The following is an 18,915-nucleotide window of genomic DNA, read 5'->3' as shown; positions in this document are numbered from 1 at the left end:
CTCCATAGTGTTTTCCATAGTGGCTGCACCAATTTACATCCCCACCAACAGTGTAGGAAGGTTCCCTTCTCTCCACACCCTTTTCAGCATTTATTATTTGTAGACTTTTTAATGATGGCCATTCTGACCGGTGTGAGGTGATACCTCATTGTAGTTTTGATTTACATTTCTCTGATAATTAACGATAATGAGCATCTTTTCATGTGCCTATTGGCCATCTGTATGTCTTCTTTATCCAATGGATTTTTTATTTCATATACTGCAATTTTTATTTCTAATACTTACAATTGGTTCATTTTTTAGCTTTCTTATCTCTCTTGAAACCCCCATTTCTTTACTCATTATATCCATCTTTTCTCATATATTATTGAATATATTTATCCTACTTATTTTGAAGTCCTTTTCTGTAAATTCCAACATCTGAGGCACCCATTCATTTGTTTCTATTGACTTTTCCCCTCTTGATTATGGGTCATGTTTTCCTTCTTTTGTGTGTCTAGTGAATCTTGATTCTGTGTCAGACATTGTGGATACTGTGTTACAGAGACTCTGAATTCTGAGCTCTTCCTCAGAAGAGAGATGAACTTGGTGCTGGCAGGCAGGTGGGTGGGATCACTTTGAGCCTGGGGGTCTTGGCTCTAGACTTGTTATAGTGGCTCTATTTTGTCCTTAATCCCAGGGGAGAAACTTCAGCCCTGGGATACTGTCCTTCTACTTAAGGGTTGGGCTCCCTGGGGGAAAGCCTGAGGTGTTTATCAAATCCATCCAAAATGATGGGACTTGAACTCAAACTATACCCTGACACTGGGCAGTGCTGAAATCTCCACTCAGCTGTGTCGGCCTCCCAGCCAGTTCCCCCAGTGCATCATGGGCATCTCACCTCACACATGTTCAGATCAGCCATCAGCCAAGGACAGGAGAGGGTTTGTAGCAGACTTAGGGGCTTTCCTGATGTGGCTTCCTCTTTTTTAGGATTTCCACCCCACTCCTCACCCGGTAGCCTGGATCTCTTACCCAAGTCCCCAGCCCAATGAGACAGCCTCATCTGCTTGAATGATGGTATCCCTGCATCCCATGGACCGGGAGAGCCCTCAGGAGAAGGTCAGAGTAACTGTCGATCTTACCCCGCATCCAGTTTCTATCTGCTTTTAGTCCCTCTCCATTGCCCTCTAATAGTTGTATTTTCATAGATACTCTAGGCTTTATTGTTTTATTGGCAGGAGGGTTAATACAATGTATGCCATCTTCCAATGATTAGACCCTAGAAGTCTGGAGGGTAAGTTGTTTTAAGCTCTTCGTTCCACAAAGCCTCTTGGAAGAGGTGGCATTTGAGCAGGGAACTGAGAGGCATGGGTCGGATATGCAATGTTTCAGGTGAGAGTCTTACAGCAAGAGGAAGAGATCTTGGTGGATTTGAGAAAAAGCAAGGAGGCTGGGGTGTCCAAGACAGTAAAGAGGAGATCACTGGTAGGAGATGGCACAGTAAGACCGACATCACCCCTGCCGCAAGCAGGACGTTGGTGCAGGGCACGGGCATCCCCTCCCTCAGTCACCTTCTTTCCTCCCCACTGCACTGCTGAAGGACCTTCAACCAGGCCTCTGTGCCTTCCAGGCCTCCCTCCACACCGAAATATCAGGTCCACATCTCTACCGCTCAGCCCTGATCACGTCCATCTCCTGCTCCCCAAACCTTTCCCTGGACGTCCGTCCTTGACTCCAGGACAGACTGTCCACCCCAGAAAGTGTTCAGAGCCTCCATCACATCTGGGACAGGCCCGTATCCTTGTCATCTTCGTTATCCTTCTGTCCCCTGGCCAACCTGGGGATGCTCTCTTCACGACACACGGCACATGTGTCCTTGTCCCATGACTCTTCTCATGGTGACCGCTCAGCTGCAGTGCCCCTTCCTCCCTCCCTCACCTGTAAACCTCTTCTCACTGGGTCATTTCATTCTCTTCCGCCTGAGCCCCATTCATGTCATCCCAGAGGGAACGTGAGGTCAACCAGGGTGGAACAAACACCATGTGCAGCCCTGATGTTCCCCATCCGTGGTCATGTCCACTGGGGTCTCAGGCAGGAGAGAAATACACCCTCGTCCTCTGACAAGCGGTTTAAAGAGGTGAAATCGACCCCACACTTATCACCTCCACCCGTCAGAAGGGTCCTGCATCCTTTCCTTTCCTCCTTAAACTCCGTCTTCCTGCACCAAATTCCACTCTAAATCAGGTTGTCAAACTGATTTCTATCGAAAGATCACTAATAAGAAGAAACACCGCTCAAGTCTTTGAAAGACTTGCATTTTAAAGAGATGCACTTTATACAAAAGGAACAAATTTCTTTACAGTGGAATTTTAGAATCAGGGGAGCCAGGGCTGGAGGGGATCTGGGTATATGCTCGAGCCTTTGTAAAATCCAGTATGCAGGAGGCACCTGCCTTTTCTGTGGCCAGACTGGGTTGGGGTCAAGACCGGAAGTGCTACCGATGATACTAATTCGTCTATGTTTCCAAGCAGCAGCAGGATGCCTGGGAAATTTTGGGAATTACAAGTTCTAAGCACCATCCAGAGCTGCTGAATCACCAGGGGAGGGAGGGCCCAGGAACCTATGTTTTAACAAACCTTCCAGGTGACCTAGATGCAGGCTTCTGCCAGCACTTTCCAGTGCCTTCCAGGCCCTGAGCTCTGACTACACAGGCTTTCTGTGCGCATGGCGAGGAAGCACCGCCTCCCTCCCATGACAAACCTCTCTTCCTTCATTCTGAAGCTCTCGTATTGCCTGGTCCCAGAAGCCCCAGGCATGGAGCCCTGGATTGACAGACACCGTCTGTGCCACCAGGAGCCTGGCTATGGAGCCCTGACGGACAGTCCACTCCACTCCCAGCCAACTGTCACCAGAAGCAAAGCCTGGGCCAAGCTGAACTCTCGTTGACAATATTACCAGCCTCTGCCTCTAAAGAGTGTGCAGTCCGGGGCGATCACAGCACACTCACCGTACAGCCTTTGTGACGTGCCAGGCACCACACTGAGCGATTCCCAGCCCATCGTGAGGGCCGGTGAGCAAGACCGCAGGACCTGACCCAGAGCCCCAGGCTGGGTGGGGGGAGACCCGCCTGGGGGAGCACATGGTGGGATTTGCGTGTTGCCCATGCAGAGATGAAGCAGCAGGATTGAGAGAAGCCTGAGCCCCAGGGCTCCAGGGATGGAGTGGATGTGGTGGGGGTGAGCTGGGATGTTTGCCAGCCGCCCCAGCTGGCTCCGTGTACACTTCTCCAGGCCCGGGAAGCCCCTCGGAGGGAGGGACCCAGCCCAGGCGGGGGCTTCCCCTCAGCCGAGCGGGGACAGGCAGGGTGACGGGAGTCAGATCCAGCTCATCGTCCCGACCTGGTCCCAATCCTCTTCACCGTGAAGTCTCCTGATGATGGGGGTTTGTGGGGACCCCACCCTTCTCCATGTCTGGCCCCCTTTTCTCAGCTTGCTGGTGCCTTTCACGCAGCGCGGCTCAGGAGACGAGCAGTGAGCACCTGAGAGCCCCGTTTCCATGTGCGTGTGGACCTCCGCCTGCATGGGGGCACCCGAGGTCAGGGCCTGCATCTCCTCTGTATTCACAGCCCTGTGGCCTTTGCTGCGGGCCAAGGTGGCGGCTGGATCAAGGTGGGCTGGTGGTATGTGCCCCAAGCCCCCCACACAGGCTGCTTGGGCTCCAGTGGTGGAAAGTGGGGTTCCTTCTGCCAAGCCATGGACCCTGCCTCTCTGCAATTTTCTCCCTCATCTTCCGGAATGTCAGTTGCAGAGGATCAGCTCCAGTAGCCAGCCTTCAAGTGCAAAGGGCCCTCTCTATTGACGAGCATTCCAACAGTCTTTTGGCAGACAGACAGACAGACAGACAGACATCACAGAGGTACACACAAGGAATTCCAAAGGCATCTTCTGCACATCTCCAAATTCCACCTACTGTCCAAGGCTCGGTCACACCTCCTCCTGCTCACTCCAGTCGACTCTCAGCAGACCCATCCCTCAGCCTGTGGATCTGATCACCTCTGGACGGTTCTCTGGAGTGGCGGCCGTGAGTCTGGCGTCTTCAGATGCACTTAAGCTCACGGGAAGCAGGATGTCCTTCTCTTCCCTCTATCTGCTCACTTGCCAGCCCAGGGCTGCACACCCCGCAGGTGCTGGGCACTTAGAGATTGGTCAATGATAAACGTCAGAGGCATGCTGCCCTGTATCCTGAGATCACTGGGCTTACGCACAGTGAGCGCACAGGTGGGGTGTGTGCTGGGGGTGCAGAGCTATCACACGACGTGGATGCTGAGGCCCCAGGACGAAGCGCTTCTCATGCATGATCACATTTGACTCCACAGCCTGGCGAAGCATTTTACAGGTGAGGAACACCTGGACACCTCACTTCTGACCTGTCCCCACGCATCACGGTTTGAAACATGCCTGAGGCCTCAAAGTCGACGAGGAGCACACCCTCCTCACGAGGACGTGCACACACATCTCGCAAACACACATCTCATGGGATCTTTCCCCAGTCGGGTCTCCAGATGAGACCTTAGTCATATGATACCTTGCTTGTAGATTTGTTAGAGACCCTGAAGTGAGGACCAGACAGCTATGTCCAGGTTCCTGAACCACAGAAATGTCAGACGATGCCTGTGTTTTATTTTCAGCTACGTTGTCATGTGGCAATAAACGATACAAATGCTGAAAGTGGCGTCCCTAGTCCGTCTCCCACAATTAGAGTCTTTTAGATCGTCCTAACCATTGAGGTTTCTAGTTTTAAAATGAATTTGAGAAAGTCCCAAGTGAAGCAAAATTCTTGCACCGTCAAACACGTCAGCTCCCAACAGAGGCCTGGGAATTGGACTTCTCCCAAATCTACGTGATCTCCGTTTGTCAATTTGGAAAAATAAAAATAAAAAAAGAAAGCAGGATGTTTTGTGCATGTAGCTTTTGTTGACGTCTTGACTCCTGGGGGATTACTGGAAAGTGATTATTTTCCTGGCTGAGGCACAAGCTGAGTCCTGCCTTCCCTTCTCCCTGGACTACTTCTCAGAGGAAATCCAGGCAGATGTGTACCACTTCCACGTGGGCATGCCTTCCTCCTGCATCCTCCCCAGGCGCTGGGTAGGCCTTGCACCCTGAGTCCTGACACATCATCATCAGGCTCTGTTTTCCCTTGTTCTGTGTTTCCATGTTACTGTGTTTTCAGGTCAGTATGTCTACACTGTATCCATTTGAGGTCCTTGTCACCCCTCTTTTGGGTACTAGTGCCTGGCACAGAGCAGGCACTCAATAAAGCGTCATTGAATGAATGAGTGAATGCCTGGTAGCAGAACTTTTGGGGGGTGGGAGGGGTAGGTTGGGGCAAGGAAGGCAGGTGGGGAGCACGCCTTCTGCAGGAGTCCTTCCCTGAGGGAAAGCACCGAGAGCTGAGGCTGCCCCTCCTCCCTCCCTCCTTTCCTCTAAGAAGATGTAGGGCACCCTAGGCAGGGGGTGAGGAGCCGGATCTCCCAGACTCGGCCACTTATCAGCCGCCAGCCTATCCAGGACCCAGAAATCAGTAGGATCCCGGCCCTCCTGGGCCCCAGCCAGGCAGGTTGGCTGAGACAGACAGATGTCTCCACACCCATCTATCATCCAAATGGAGGCGCTGCCCGAGGCAGTCTCAGCTCTTGGAGGCCAAGAGCCCTGGCAGATACGAAAGGACTTGTGCCCCAAGATCTGGAGCCCAGGAGCCCCAGCTCTGCAGCAGCAGAAGCCTCTTAGCAAAGCCCCCGCCCTCATGCCAAATGGGTGTGCACACACTTTCCTCCCTCCCTCCCTCCCTCCATCCCTTCCTGCCACTCCAAGGGCACCCTAGGACATGGGGCAGCAGTGCTAAGATAAGGGGCACTGAGGACATCTTTTCCAACATGGGAAGCTTGGATTAATTCCAGCTCCAAACGGTGAACAATGGCCTGCTTTCTCCTTTGTGGGGACAGCTGTTTCCCCTCATCCAGCAAGAACTAATGCAGCCCCGTGGGAATGCTAAAAACCAACGGCCAGCCGTTACCTAGCTCCTGCGGGGGTTCTAGGCACAATCTCTCCAGGGCTCCTGAGACAGATGCTGTGAGCTGCAGATACTCAGCCACTCTGCAGCCAAGACCCGGGCTGGCACCCTCATTTCCACGGATCTCACCTCTCCCAAGATGGGCAGCAAAGTCCCGGTGTGAGGTCTCCATTCACTTCTCCAGAAGACCCAGCCCAGGCGTGGGTGGCTGCAGGGGCTTGATGAGCTCTTGCGGACCAGTCGCTGGGGCGTGATGGAAGGTGCAGGGGCGGGGGGCGGGCCCTGGGGCTGGGAGAGCGGTACCCGAGTGAGTCTAGCTTCACTGCTCCCATCCCCGGGGATGCACAGGTGGGAGTGCTCGCTGGGTTCTAGGCTCCAGCCATACCAGCACCTGCAGGCTCTCATCCTCTGGCCCAGCCTACGGGCAGGTGCTCTCATCTGCAAAGTCTCCAGGATGAGGAAGGAGGTGCAGGGTAGTGGGGGCTCTGCAGGCCCTCGCCCCAGATGGGTCTCACTCAGGACACTACGATCTTAAACGTTAGTATCCTCCCTCCCCTCTCCGAGGCTAAGCCTGCTCACCTTTGAGCACCTGCCTCCAGTGAGGGGAGGTCGCCCCTGGTCTTCCCAGGCCCCGTCACCCAGCCCCGCGGGGCACCTGTGGGCCAGTGCAACCCCTGGAGGCCTGAGGGTCACTCTAAGTCTCGGTCATGGACTCCTCAGGCCAGACTGGCGGCTCTCCCTGCAGGACACCTCTCGACCAGGTCATCAGCTTCCAGCCCGTTGGATCTCATTCAGCTCCAAGGACCGGCGCCCAGGCCCGTAGCTCCTACACCCCCCGCCTGCCCCGCTCCCTGTCTTGACGTCGGTGCAGCAGCTTCCGACCTGTCCGGCTCTGATGGGAGGGCCACGCTGTTTCCTGAGTCACTTATTAGGCGCCACTGCAATCCAGGCCGAGGTTTCAGACAACAAATGTGTTGCTCAGACCTGTGATGAACGAGCTTTAATTGGCGTTTGTCCCCCAGAGTGTTTCTCGATTTCATCTTTAACCGCTGATGCTGAGAAACGGTTGCCTCTTCCAGCCCTGAAAACCCTCAAACCTGCGGACTCTGTTTCGTTTTGTGCCAAGTGCAGCCGAGAGCAAGCGGCCTGCATCACCGTCCTGGTTCCGACCTCTTCCCAGGTCACGCGCTACTGCTCGTGAACGGCCTGTGCGCTCGCCCAGGTAGCAAAGAGCGATCTGACCGCACGTTCTGCCCCTGGAGACAGGGAGCCTTCCATCTTCTGACAATGGTTCCCGCCTCCACGGCCTGGCAGGGGGACCTGCCAACTCGCATCGGTGTGGTAAAAGGAATTGCCCGCTTCTGGTTTCACTTTCCCATCCGCTCCGGTTTGTCCAGGCTGGTGGATCTCAAACCCGAGCAAACCCTAGAATCACCTGCGGGCCTTGTCAAAACACCGATGACGGGGCCTCCCCCAATGTGTCTGAGTCAGCAGGTCTGCCGCAGGGCCCAGGAATCTGCATTCCTAACAAGGCGCAGATGCTCGTGCCGATGGTCCGTGGACCACACTCTGAGAGCCACTGGGTCTAGGTTCTGCTGCAGTAACAACAATCCCTGACATCAATGTTGGCTGAAAGCAACATGCTTCTCGCTCATGCTGTAAGCTCACCCCTGGAGGGTTGGCCAGGGACTCCCTCCGGGAACCCACTCACTGGGGACGCAGCCACTCTGGGAACGTGGCTGGTGACACGCAAGAGGGAACCAGTATGTCAGACTGGAAGAGCCACGTGCTACTTCCGCTCAGGGTCACTGGCCAGGACGAGCCAGGGGGCCGGGTACTCTCATCCCGCTCTGTAGCTGGACAGCAGAGGGGGAGCCTGGGGACCTGCCACCTCCGCAGGGCGAGAGTGAGGCCCGCACACTGCCACGGTCGGGATGCCGCAGCATTGTGGAAACTCCCCCAGGAAGCCTGGAGGGCTGGTGCCTGACCACAACCCAAGGGCACCCCAAGGCACAGCTCTGTCTCCGGACGCCCACTGCCACGTCCTCCGAGGAAGAGCTCCCTTGGCGCATGGCTTGGGCAGTGGCTTCCTTCCACTTTCTGTGACCTTGGCCAGGATTTTGAGAGTTTCTCCTGTCCTGAGACTGGGGTCACACACTGGTTTAATGCAGGGGAAGGCCCTGGTCACACTTAAGAAGACAGCCGATCACATCTGTTTACGGTGGAAACATTAATCTTGATTTATTGAAAAACGATTACAATTATTCCTCTGTTACACAGGTTTAAAATACTTTAAAACGCCCTTTCCTGGGCTTTACAGTTAAAACGTATGAACACGTCTACTGGATTTTTAGGAAATGTACAACGTGTCACTCAACATTCTAGTTTTAAAGGGCCTAATGTCCTAGAATCTTTACCATAGGTTTTCTTTGAACCATTTTCTTTTTCTTTTCGCCAACATGTGTCCAATTATGTAGATGAGGGGGAAAAAATAAAATTACGCCAAAAGAATTTCTGCAAATATAAGAAGTAATTTTATTGCAATATACCATAGCTAAGTGGTCTGGGGAAAACGGGACACATTTTGACTTCAGTACAAATTACAACAGCTTTGAAGGGTCCAATGGAGGAAAAGATTGACAGAATAAAAGGAGAACTCGGGCAGGATGAGAAATCAAAATGGAATCACATGACCTAGACAAAACCCACAGGGCGCCCTACGGCAATGCTCCGATATGGCTTTTCTTTTGACGAGATGAAGGAGAGGGTCGTTGGCAGATGCTGGCATCCTGGGTTCGGAAGAATCTCGAAGCCAGACTTTTCTTTGGCCAGAGCAAGACTCAGTTTCCGGGGGAATTCCGGAAAGCCTCGTGGGCGGCGTGTTGTCACCCATGGCTTTGCTCCGCAGTGGTTTCCTAAGCTGGAACCACGGTCCAATGAGGCGGGGTGGCTGGAGAACAGCACCAGAGCTGGGACCTGTCACAGCTCCTCCAGAGGAGGCGGCGCAGGGCCCCGGGGCCTGTCTTGCTTCTCCCATTGTGGAAGGAAAGGGCATTGCACAAGGGCAGCTTTTCACAGTAAAGGGATCGCCTTTCCTTGCTGGCCCTGACAGTCCTCACCCTCGCTCAGGGAGGAGGACCAGTCTCAGATGGAGCCTGGCCGGTCCCGAGCGCCCGCGTGGCTGAGACCCGCACCCAGCACATTTGCAGATGGAAATCCAAATCACTTTCATGGGGAAAAGGCACCGCTGGCAACCCCGGAGGGGCTCACAGAGTTCATTGCACATTTGTCTGTCTGCTGAGGCCGCACCCAAGGCAGCCCAGCTGAGAGGCCACAGGCTGCTTCAATTCAGTTCTTGCAACAAACGCAGAAATTAGCACCACAAACATTCGGCAACAGAATACAATCTGCCATCGTTACACCGTGGGCCATGCAGAAAGCGACCATGTGTTGTGTGTGTGTGTGTGTGTGTGTGTTTTCAGATCACAGATGCACAGCCTAAGATTGGTACCCGGCCTGGGGTGGCTTCACTGCTGTCTGGGAGGAGAACGGGGCCATGGGAGGGAAGGTGACCCGCATTTACCTTAATGTCCTTGGCAAAAAACCCAGATGGTGGAGGCAATAGCCAGGATGGAGAAAGATGGGAGAACGAGGCACGGCAGCTACCCCCAGTGTCACCTTCAAGGAGATCTTAACAGATAGCACCACGAAAGAGAAGTGTAAAAATAAGCACCAATTTTCATTTAATTATCATCTAGAGAAAATGTGGTTTCCCTGCCCTGGACATCCTCCCATCAGGCTCTGCAGGAAGAAACATGGAAAAAGGAAGCAATTAAAATTAATTTAAGCCTGCGTTTTCATCTAAGCGCATGTGGAGAAGGCAAAGTATAAAATCCTTTTTTCTTTTTCTCCCTGCTAAAAAATAAAATCCAGAGCTAATCAAAGACTTGTCTGAAAGGGGCACTGGCACCTGCTTTTTAAATGGTGGGGTGAATTCTTGCTGCCCTTGGCAAACTTCTAATTTCTCACAAGTCCTTGAGCGGGCAAGGGTGTGGACTGCATCCCACAATGGACACCCCACCTGTTTTTTCAATTCTCCCAGTGGGACCGAAGCGGGGTTGACAGGCATGATTGAAAGTCAGGGACACTGAACATTTATGACAATACAATACAAATATTTACTTAAAACTCACAAAAACAAAAGCACCTTTAATCCATCGGAAAGGCACATGCAGGATGACATTTGGCCTGTGAATGGATCTTGTAAAAACAGAGGCTCTGGAGGGTGAGGTGACCTTTACAAGGCTTGCCTCGGAACAATTTTTGAAGGTCAGGGGAAATACACATCTTCAAGTTGAATTTTTTCCAAAAAAACCCAAAAAACAAAACATGATCTCCAAATACTGCAGCCACACCCGGGCCCTTGTGGACTCTCCGTGAACGAGATCCACGGGCTCGGGGGCAAGACGCGTGGGCCCCGTTCCCTTCCCTGGGGAGTGTGGTGTAGACGGAACGGAGCTGGAGGAGGCAGGCGGCTGCGGGGCATCTAGGTCATGTGATTCGTCTCCGGGGCGGGGACTCGGCTCTTTCCCTTTGCTCTCTCTGGGTGTGGGGTGGGCCCGGCGTGGTGGGGAGGGACGAGGGGCCTTCACCGTCCAGGACACCCACGGGCGGTGCGCTGAGGTCACGAGGTTGCTCTTGGGGCCGGGCTCGCGGCTCCTAGCCCAGGAAGCAAGCCGGCCCCACTTCAAATCCGAATTTCTGTGACGCTTCACCAAAGTCGTTGAACATGATGTCCACAATGGGCACTTGCTCCACCTTGGGGGTGTCGATTTCCAGAACGGTCTTCTGATACCCTTTCTTTGTCTGGGGGAGGGGAGGGAGGGGGATGCGGGTCAGCGGGGGCTCCGAGATGAACCAGCCATCCACGCCCGCCACGCCCACCACGGCTCCGAAAACCCACCCACAGCAGGACGGGCCGTGGGGAGCAGGCAGCGCACCCCAAGACGTCCGCCTCACCCCCCCATCATCCGGGAGGGGCACGGGAGCCCGCGTAAGGAGGCTGTGCAAGGGTCCCCTCCCCGCCAGGGGGCACATCCACGCCAGGGACTCCTTGTTCGGAGATGAGGAAGTCTGAGAATTCCAAGACAGCGACAGCTGACCGCAGGCCCTCCCTGGGGCCACCAGCAGGCTGGGTCATGCTCGGAAGTGAGGGGGATCTGCGTTCCCAAGTTCGAGGAGAGGGAACCTTACCCCCGCCCTCAGAGGAGTACTGGGTAAACTGAGGTACGGAGGGACAGGGCGAGCTTGGGGAAGGAGCACCTGCTGGGATGAGTCAGGCCCTCCCTTGCTCCGGCCACCTGTTCCATCCCCGTGAGCATCTGAGTTCACGCTCAGCACCACCCTGGGGGACGTGAGCCCCACGTTTCCGATTAGGAGAGTGAGCCCCAGGAAAGGGACAGAACTGCTCCAGCAGTGGTGTCACCCCTCTCCCGCCAGCCACATCTCCCAGAATACAGGGGGTGAAGGTGCAAGCCCACCCTGGTCGGACAGCACCTACACCCAACCCTGAGCATCAGGACACTTGTCAGGGATGCACTGGCCCCGTCCCCCGGCAATTCCCCCAAGACGAGGGTCCCGGATCCTCGTAGACACGGTCTGCCCACCTGTCTGGGACCAGCAGCCTTCTCCACCTCGCACTGGACTAGGCACATCCTCAGCTGGATCTGGCCCCGGGGAGGCCCTCCCTCCTGTCTGATCCCCAGCGAGGCATGTCCAGCTGAGGGAGAACGCAGTGCCTCCCGGGGCCTCGTTCCCCTCCCGTGGGACAGCGTGAGTCCGTCCCTCTGGGGGAGGCCGTGACCATCACCCGGGTGACCACATAAAGCCCCTGGAGTCCTGCATGGCCCTGGAGAGGCGCTCAGTAAGTCCAGCTGCTATGAGGTGGCCTTCACTCTCCGGGTGGCAGCTTCCACGACGGCCCCAGCCCCCATCTTCCCCACGGATCCCTCCCCAGGGGGAGCCCACTTGGTGAGGAACAGCCCGCACAAGGGCACCTTCATGTGACAGCAGCTCAGCAACCTCACGGCACCATTAGGGACAGACTGTGTGTGGCCCCCAGATCCAGGTGGGGAAGGCTTAGCTTAGTGTGACCGAGTTGGGAGGCGGAGCCACTGGGAGCCAATTAGGTCATAGTGGAGCCTCATGAATGGGATTCGTGCCCCTTTAAGAAACAGCCGGAAAGCTAGCTCTTAACCCCACGTGAGGACACGGCGAGAAGGCGGCTGTCTGTAACCCAGGGGGAGGGCCCCCACCAGAGCCCTGCAGCTGGCTCCCAGCTCAGACGTGCAGCCTCCAGAACCGTGAGAAACAACTGCCTGTTCTTGATAAGTCCCTGGTCTGCAGTGATTTGTGACAGCAGCTCAAGCAGACCGGGAGAGATGCTGGGCCACAGCCATCCAGCTAAGCTGCCCCCAGAGTCCTGGCCCTCAGAAACTGAGTCAAATGACAAATATTTGTTGCTTTAGGTGCTAACTTTGGGAGGTAATTTGTTACAAGCCGTGGATAACTAATATGCTCTCTGTGGCTCATTTTTCTCAACTGGAGCTCCACGGAGGTGGAGAGGATGGAAGGAAGCCTCATGGGGGCAGGGCTCCTGGCCAGGCCTCCACGAACGCACCGAGCCTGGGAGGGACCTGCTCTGTGAGTTTCTAGACGTCGCCTCCTGAAGAGTCTCCCTGACCCCGCGAACTTGTCCTCCCCACAGCCCTGCCTTAACGAGAGCACTCACTCCTACCCGCAGCAGGCCAGGCTGGAAATACTTTAAAGCCAGGACTCGCACTTACGAGCCAATGTGCGTCCCCTCGGGAGCTCGTTAGCACCGCTGGCTCTGGCCCATCCCAGAGACGGGATTCAGGAGGCCTAGGGCGGATGCAGCGTCTGCGTGGTTTAGACGCATCTCGGGCAATTCGGACACACGTGGGTCACGGCCATCCCCTGAGCGACACTGTCTGAAGGACCTGCTCCGGCGGCCAGGAGCTCAAGGGCACAGATGCTACGAGCTTCCAACACAGGGGCCGCGGCCCGGCCTGGAGGAGCATGGCCTACTGAGCTGCCAGGGAAGGGGCTAAGGACCACTGCGGCCTTGTAGCTGCTGGGAAGCACTGGGCGGGCAGAAGGGCTGGACGCAGGGTCCCCAGAGAGGATGCCCACCTGTGCCCCTTCAGGATGGAGCCCTGGGAGGAAGCTGAGCCCTCGCCCTCCCTCGGCCAGTCCAGCGAGGAGGGGCCAGAGTCCACCCTGCCTGCCCCAGCTCTACCCCCTCACCGGTCCGACCGCCACCCGGCAGGGACTCAAGTGAGACGTCTGGCCTGGCCTGCCCCGGGCCGCTGCTGTCACGGGGAGCTGTGCGGCTTCGGCCACAGGCGGCCTGAGCCTCGCAGGCCAGTGGGCTGGGCAGCCCAGCCTTCTCCTTCCCCACAGGGAGTGGGGCAAACAGGCCTTGGCAGGGCCAGAGCCCGTCTCTTCCGCCCACAAGGGACGGCGGCGCGTGCTCAGCTGGCAGGGTGATTTTTCCCGGATTGATGGGGCCCCAGCGCTCCTATGATCAGAGCGCTTAGAGGGGGCATCTGTAAGCTGTAAGCCGCCGTGTGCACACCGCTCCATTACCGCATTATTCCTGAGGCATAAATAACCATTATGGGCTGGCAATGGCCCCCGGGGGTGCGCAGAGCTGCACAAACAAGGGGATTTATGTGGCGTGGCTCCTTGGGCCTCCTGCCCGGTGATCTGTGCTCCTCCACAGGGCCAGCCCTGCTCGGTGGCCCACCCGTCAGGCTACAGAGCTGCACCGTGCCAGCGTCTGAATCCCAGTGTCTTTGGCCCTTATTTTTTATTGTTTTTAATAGATTTATTTTTGGCTGCGTTGGGTCTTCGTTGCTGCGCGTGGGCTTTCTCTAGCTGCGGCGAGCGGGGGCTACTCTTGGTTGTGGTGTGCGGGCTTCTCACTGCGGTGGCTTCTCTTGTTGCGGAGCACGGGCTCCAGGCACGCGGGCTTCAGTAGTTGTGGCACGCGGGCTCAGTAGTTGTGGCTCACAGGCTCTAGAGCGCAGGCTCAGTAGTTGTGGTGCACGGGCTTAGCTGCTCCGCGGCATGTGGGATCTTCCCGGACCAGGACTCAAACCCATGTCCTCTGTATTGGCAGGCGGATTCTTAACCACTGCGCCACCAGGGAAGCCCCAGCCCTTATCACCATGTGAATCCTGCAGGATTACCTGGGAGGGGTGTGACTTTTCAAACCGTGCTGAACTTCTGGTGGGCAGTGGAGTTGGGTGGGGTGAGCAGAGCGCTGACTGCTCCAGGCCGTTCTGCAGAGGCGCCCTTACGCCCCACCTCCATGCTCTGCTCGGCCCAACCCTCCTCCGAATCCCCTCCCCTGCCTGCTGGGCCCACGTTCTCTATCATCAGGATTATTCTGTTTAGAGTCATGATATCTCCACCTCCTCAAAGGTAACATCTTTTCCAGAAGTAAAAATGTCAAGCGCCAAATCCAGATATTCCCATGATGCTAAGTCTTGCCTCTGCATTGGAGATGCCCAGAGGACCACTACAGAGCTCAGAAATGACTGCCAGGATTCCTGGCGTCGGGGCAGAAAATTGGATCTGTGTTGTTGATTTTCTCAAGGAGAAGCTCACGGTCGGGATGTCACATGGATCTCAGCTTCGGGGCTCCTGGGCAGCAGGGCTGGCTTCTTTGGGTGGAGGCGAAGGAGCCTGGTCCTTCCAGCCTTCTGAGCGATCCCCAAATCTTTGACTGTCCTTCCTGTAGAATGGCAATTTTGTTCCCTGGGGCGCATGTGGCAATGTCTGCAGGAACTTCTGGTTGTCACAACTGAGCGGGCAGAGGCTCTAGCTGGTCAAATCCAGGAATTCTGCTCAACATCCTACAATGCACAGGACCCTTCTACTCCCCTGCCACACCCACACACAACAAAGAATCATCCGGCCCCAAAGGCTGAGAAACTCTGGTCTAGAACCAGGTTTTCTCTGCATGCCTTAAGGGAGCAGAACAGGAACGACAGGTGGAAATAATGGGCAAGCGGGTTCCAGCTCATTTCTCAGAAGAGCTTCCTATCACTGAGACTTCAGAACCGTGGCCTGGGCTGACTCAGGAGGTAGTGAGCTCCCTGTTGATGGAGGCATTCAAGGTGCAGCTATGCCAGGAAGGGACTGCGGTGGGAGGAATGCTGGAGTGGGAATTAGGAGACTCAGCTCCGCCATACCCTGAGGGTCTTGGCAAGTCACTCACAAAATAAAGCGAAGACCCTGATCAGTGGTTCTCGCCCAGGAGTGGGGAGTGCCCCTCGTGCCTTGGGTGCATGGATGCTGGTGATGTCCTGAAAGGCCCAAGCAACGGGCAGCTGCCCCAGAGGCTGACAGCACACCCACGTCATCAGGAGACGTTGGGCCAGAGGGAGAGGACTTTGGATTGTAGGATTAAGGAAGGTCCGAGCTTGCCCTGTACTGGGAGCCTGCAGAGCCGGGAGGTCGGGTTCTGAGTTAGACAGCAGCGCTGGAAACTTCTGGGCGGGGAGCTTTGAGAGGAAGAGGCATGGGGGCACTTCAATCTTCCCAGGAAGCTCTCAAGAGTGCAGGAGCCTTCTGAGCTGCATTAGGGGGCCAGGGGCATCTGCCTTTTCACCCCAGTCGGTTCTTCACAAGATACATTTTCCCAGCATCCCTTCCAGGGAATGGTCTCTCTTCCAGGAAACCAGTCTGCACCCTTTACCAGATGACACGTATGGGGCCACCCAGAGTGTTTCCCTTTCTGCCGTGGAAGCCAAGGACCTCCAAGCCCCGCCCCAGGCTCTGTCTCTGCTCTACGAGAGTCCCTGTTTCTCCTCACATCTCCACCTTGACTGCCTTGTGCTGTGAGCCCGTGTTGCCTAAAACCATCACAGGAACAGGGATTCTTCTGGGGCTCATGGCAGCTGAGCACGGCTCTGAGCTCTTTTTAGGCACGTTCCCCATGGAACAGCCCTGTGACGTGGTGCTATTATTACCTTCGTTTGTAGGAGACAGACATGAGGGATGATTTTCCTTGGTGCCTCACGACCTTCTGGGAGCAGCTTGGGGTTTGCGTCAGGAACGTGAACAAATGCTGGATGGCTGAGGCTTCCGGAGGCTTCTGGATCCCTTTCCACAGGGAACTGCATCCCTATCTGACCTTAAATAGGGACCAGTTCTGCACATTCCATGGGCAGGTCTGAAGGACTGACCCTCACCAGTCCCAGGGGCCAGGGCAGCATGGAGGGGAGGCCCAGCTTGCCGAGGAGGCTGCCCTTCCGGGCACGCTGGCCCCATGCCTGCCCTGCACTCGCCTCTAGCCCCAAGGAATCCCTTGGGGGTTATAACTAGGTCCTTTTGTAAGGAGAAGGACTGGAGCTTCCCACAGCTGAAGGGTCCATCCCAGTCCCGGCGGGGCAGCCAGGGGAGGAGGCAAGACGTGAACTTGGGTCCACCTGAGTCCTGCTCTCAGCGGCTACTAGCGACCCAGTGGGTCAGCACTGCCCTCCCGCTTTCCTGCCTGGCCGAGCCTGCCCTGCAGGACCATCCAGACACTCTGGCTTGGCCAAGTAGCCAGACCACCTGAGCAGGGAACCCTCAGATCCCACACACGCCCCAAAAGCACAGGACAGGAACGCACAGCAGGGAAGACGGACCCACAGGCAGGAGCCTTGGCTGCTCACAAGCACACAGAGACAGCTCAGTGCCCGGGACGCCTGCCCCTGGCTGCGGACACCTGTGACCAGCTCTGACACATGCCCTGGCCACTCTGTACGACAAGGGTGTTGGAGCCAAGTGGTGAAACCTTCTGGAACCAGGAAGAACCAGAAGGGACTGCAGATGGTTCACTCAATGTGGAAATCCACGGGAAGGGCCCTGACCGGAACTGGGGCCTGGGAATTAGGGAAGAGCTTCCCGACCTTGAGACCAGAGGCACAGTGCCTTCCAGAGGAGGGTGTCCACAGGCGCCGGCACCGCGAAACTGGCCCTGGACACTAAGTGGGGTGGACCCCCGACTAGCCCTGTCCCCCAAGGGAGCCGGGCTGGGTGGGGGCCTCGGGCAGGGTCTCTGGGGAGCAGGTGGTGAGAGACCGGGGGTCTGATGTCAGATGTGACGCTAAGACCCGTAAAGGCGGTGCTTCCTGCTGACACCCCCATCTCCAGTCCTGGAAAGGCCACAGGAGGGACACGTCTGAGGGTTTCACCAGGACTGGGCCCCGTGCACGGCCCAGGACGCAGCTCAGACCCGGGCTGCCCAGGGCAGACGCAGCCCCGGCAGGCACAGTCGAGGGGCTGACCCTGGCAAGCACAGGGGCCGGGGGCCAAAGAGTGAAGCAACCCCAGGACTGACTGGCTCCTCGGGCCTGAGCAGAACGTCCCTCCCAGAGGGCGGCACAGGGTCCAGGGAGGTGACCCAGCGAGGGCTGGGGGTGCCACAAGGGTTGACACTGTCACCGCCCTCTGAGCCTGCAGGACACCTCCCAGCACGGCCACACTCTCAGGAGCGAACTCAGACTCAGCTCCGGCCGCTCCCCAAAAAGTGGAGGCGTCTCAACTTCCGAATCGGACCAAGAACGCTCCATGTCACACCAGGCATGGGGTCAGGGACCCAGGCTCGGCCTTTGCCACCAGGTCTCAGCGTGGCCTTCCCGACGCCAGCTCCGCGGGAAGGTCCCCACCGCTGGCCCGGGGATTCCACGTCCGCCAGCCACGGTCAGCGGCACCGTCCCTGGGCCCTCGCTGCACCCAGGGCCCGGCACACGGTAGGCGCCCGGGAAGTTCGCGGTGATCGAATGAACTGCGTGAGGCACCGACAGACGCCGTCCCCCATCCCCACCCCCAGGCGGGGCGGCGGGCGACACTCACAGCACAGCCGTCCACCAGGGCGCGAATGTAGGGGCTGTTATCGTAGGACATCTCCTCATCGTTGGAGCCCAGGAAGCGCATGGCCTTGTCGTAGCTGCCTGTGGCGGCGTCCTGCCAGGCGACCGACTGGTAGCAGTTATAGGTGATGTTTTGGTGGGCGGAGGCGCTGAGCAGCCGCAGGAAGGTCATCTGGACCACGCCCACGGGGTTGCCCTCAGTGTCCACATAGGAGAGCTGCAGGGGAACAGGAAGGGGCGCTCAGCAGGGAGGGGACACATGGCCGCGCAAAGCCCCTCGTCCACACGGCCGGGGCTCCCGGAGCTCCAGCCACTCGCTGTCTCCTCTGGAGCGTGCTGGGGCCAAGAGCCCCACCTGGAAACCTGCTGCACGCCCGGGCCCCGGGGCCCAGGCCAGCATGCACTGGCCTCTCTGGGGGGTTCCCTGGAACACTGTGAACCACGCCTCATTCCTTTCAGGGACCTAGATAACCCGCCCACTCCACTTTACCTGGATGGTCCCTACTCAGCCTCCAGGGTTCAGCTCATGTGCCTCTGCCTCCAGGGAGCCTGCCGGGGTTATCCCGGCAGTGTCCATCTTTCCTACCGGCTGTAAGGCCCTCCACACCAGCACTGGACTCCTGTGTCAGAGGCACCTGGGGCCTGGTCTGCAGCCCTCCCTGGACCGTGAGGACCCGGAGGGCATGGGCTTGGCATGTGCATCCCCGTTACTGTGCCCCGATGCCGGAGAAAAGAAGGTGCTCATTAGATCATGCTAATACATGAAAACCACTGGCTGATCTCTGTGACGTGCAAGGACCTGGCCAGGGCCACGAGAATTGGAGACAGAAAGGGCAGATGGCTTCGGGGAGGAAGGGGCCTGAGGCACGGGGTCTTGGCCAGTAGACAGGAAGGCCAGCCTGTGAGAGGGTCACAG

General features: G+C 56.8%; 1 protein-coding gene across 2 annotated transcripts in view; it reads right to left on the bottom strand.

Moving 5' to 3' along the window:
- Positions 1-8,562: 8,562 nt before the first annotated feature.
- COL5A1 (collagen type V alpha 1 chain) overlaps positions 8,563-18,915 on the bottom strand; it is a 158,985-nt gene continuing 148,632 nt past the window's right edge. For both annotated transcript variants that reach the window (XM_068553373.1, XM_068553375.1), the window contains exons 65-66: positions 17,983-18,216; positions 8,563-10,917 (exon numbers count right to left, since the gene is read on the bottom strand). In XM_068553373.1, coding sequence (XP_068409474.1) covers positions 10,771-10,917; positions 17,983-18,216 — 381 coding nt within the window. In that variant the 3' untranslated portion in view covers positions 8,563-10,770. The remainder of the gene's footprint in view (positions 10,918-17,982; positions 18,217-18,915) is intronic.

This window comes from Eschrichtius robustus, chromosome 10 (assembly GCF_028021215.1).
Source record: "Eschrichtius robustus isolate mEscRob2 chromosome 10, mEscRob2.pri, whole genome shotgun sequence".
In the NCBI taxonomy this organism is placed as follows: Eukaryota; Metazoa; Chordata; class Mammalia; order Artiodactyla; family Eschrichtiidae; genus Eschrichtius; species Eschrichtius robustus.
Note: the sequence above shows the minus strand (reverse complement) of the source record. Positions and strands in the feature narration are given on the sequence as shown.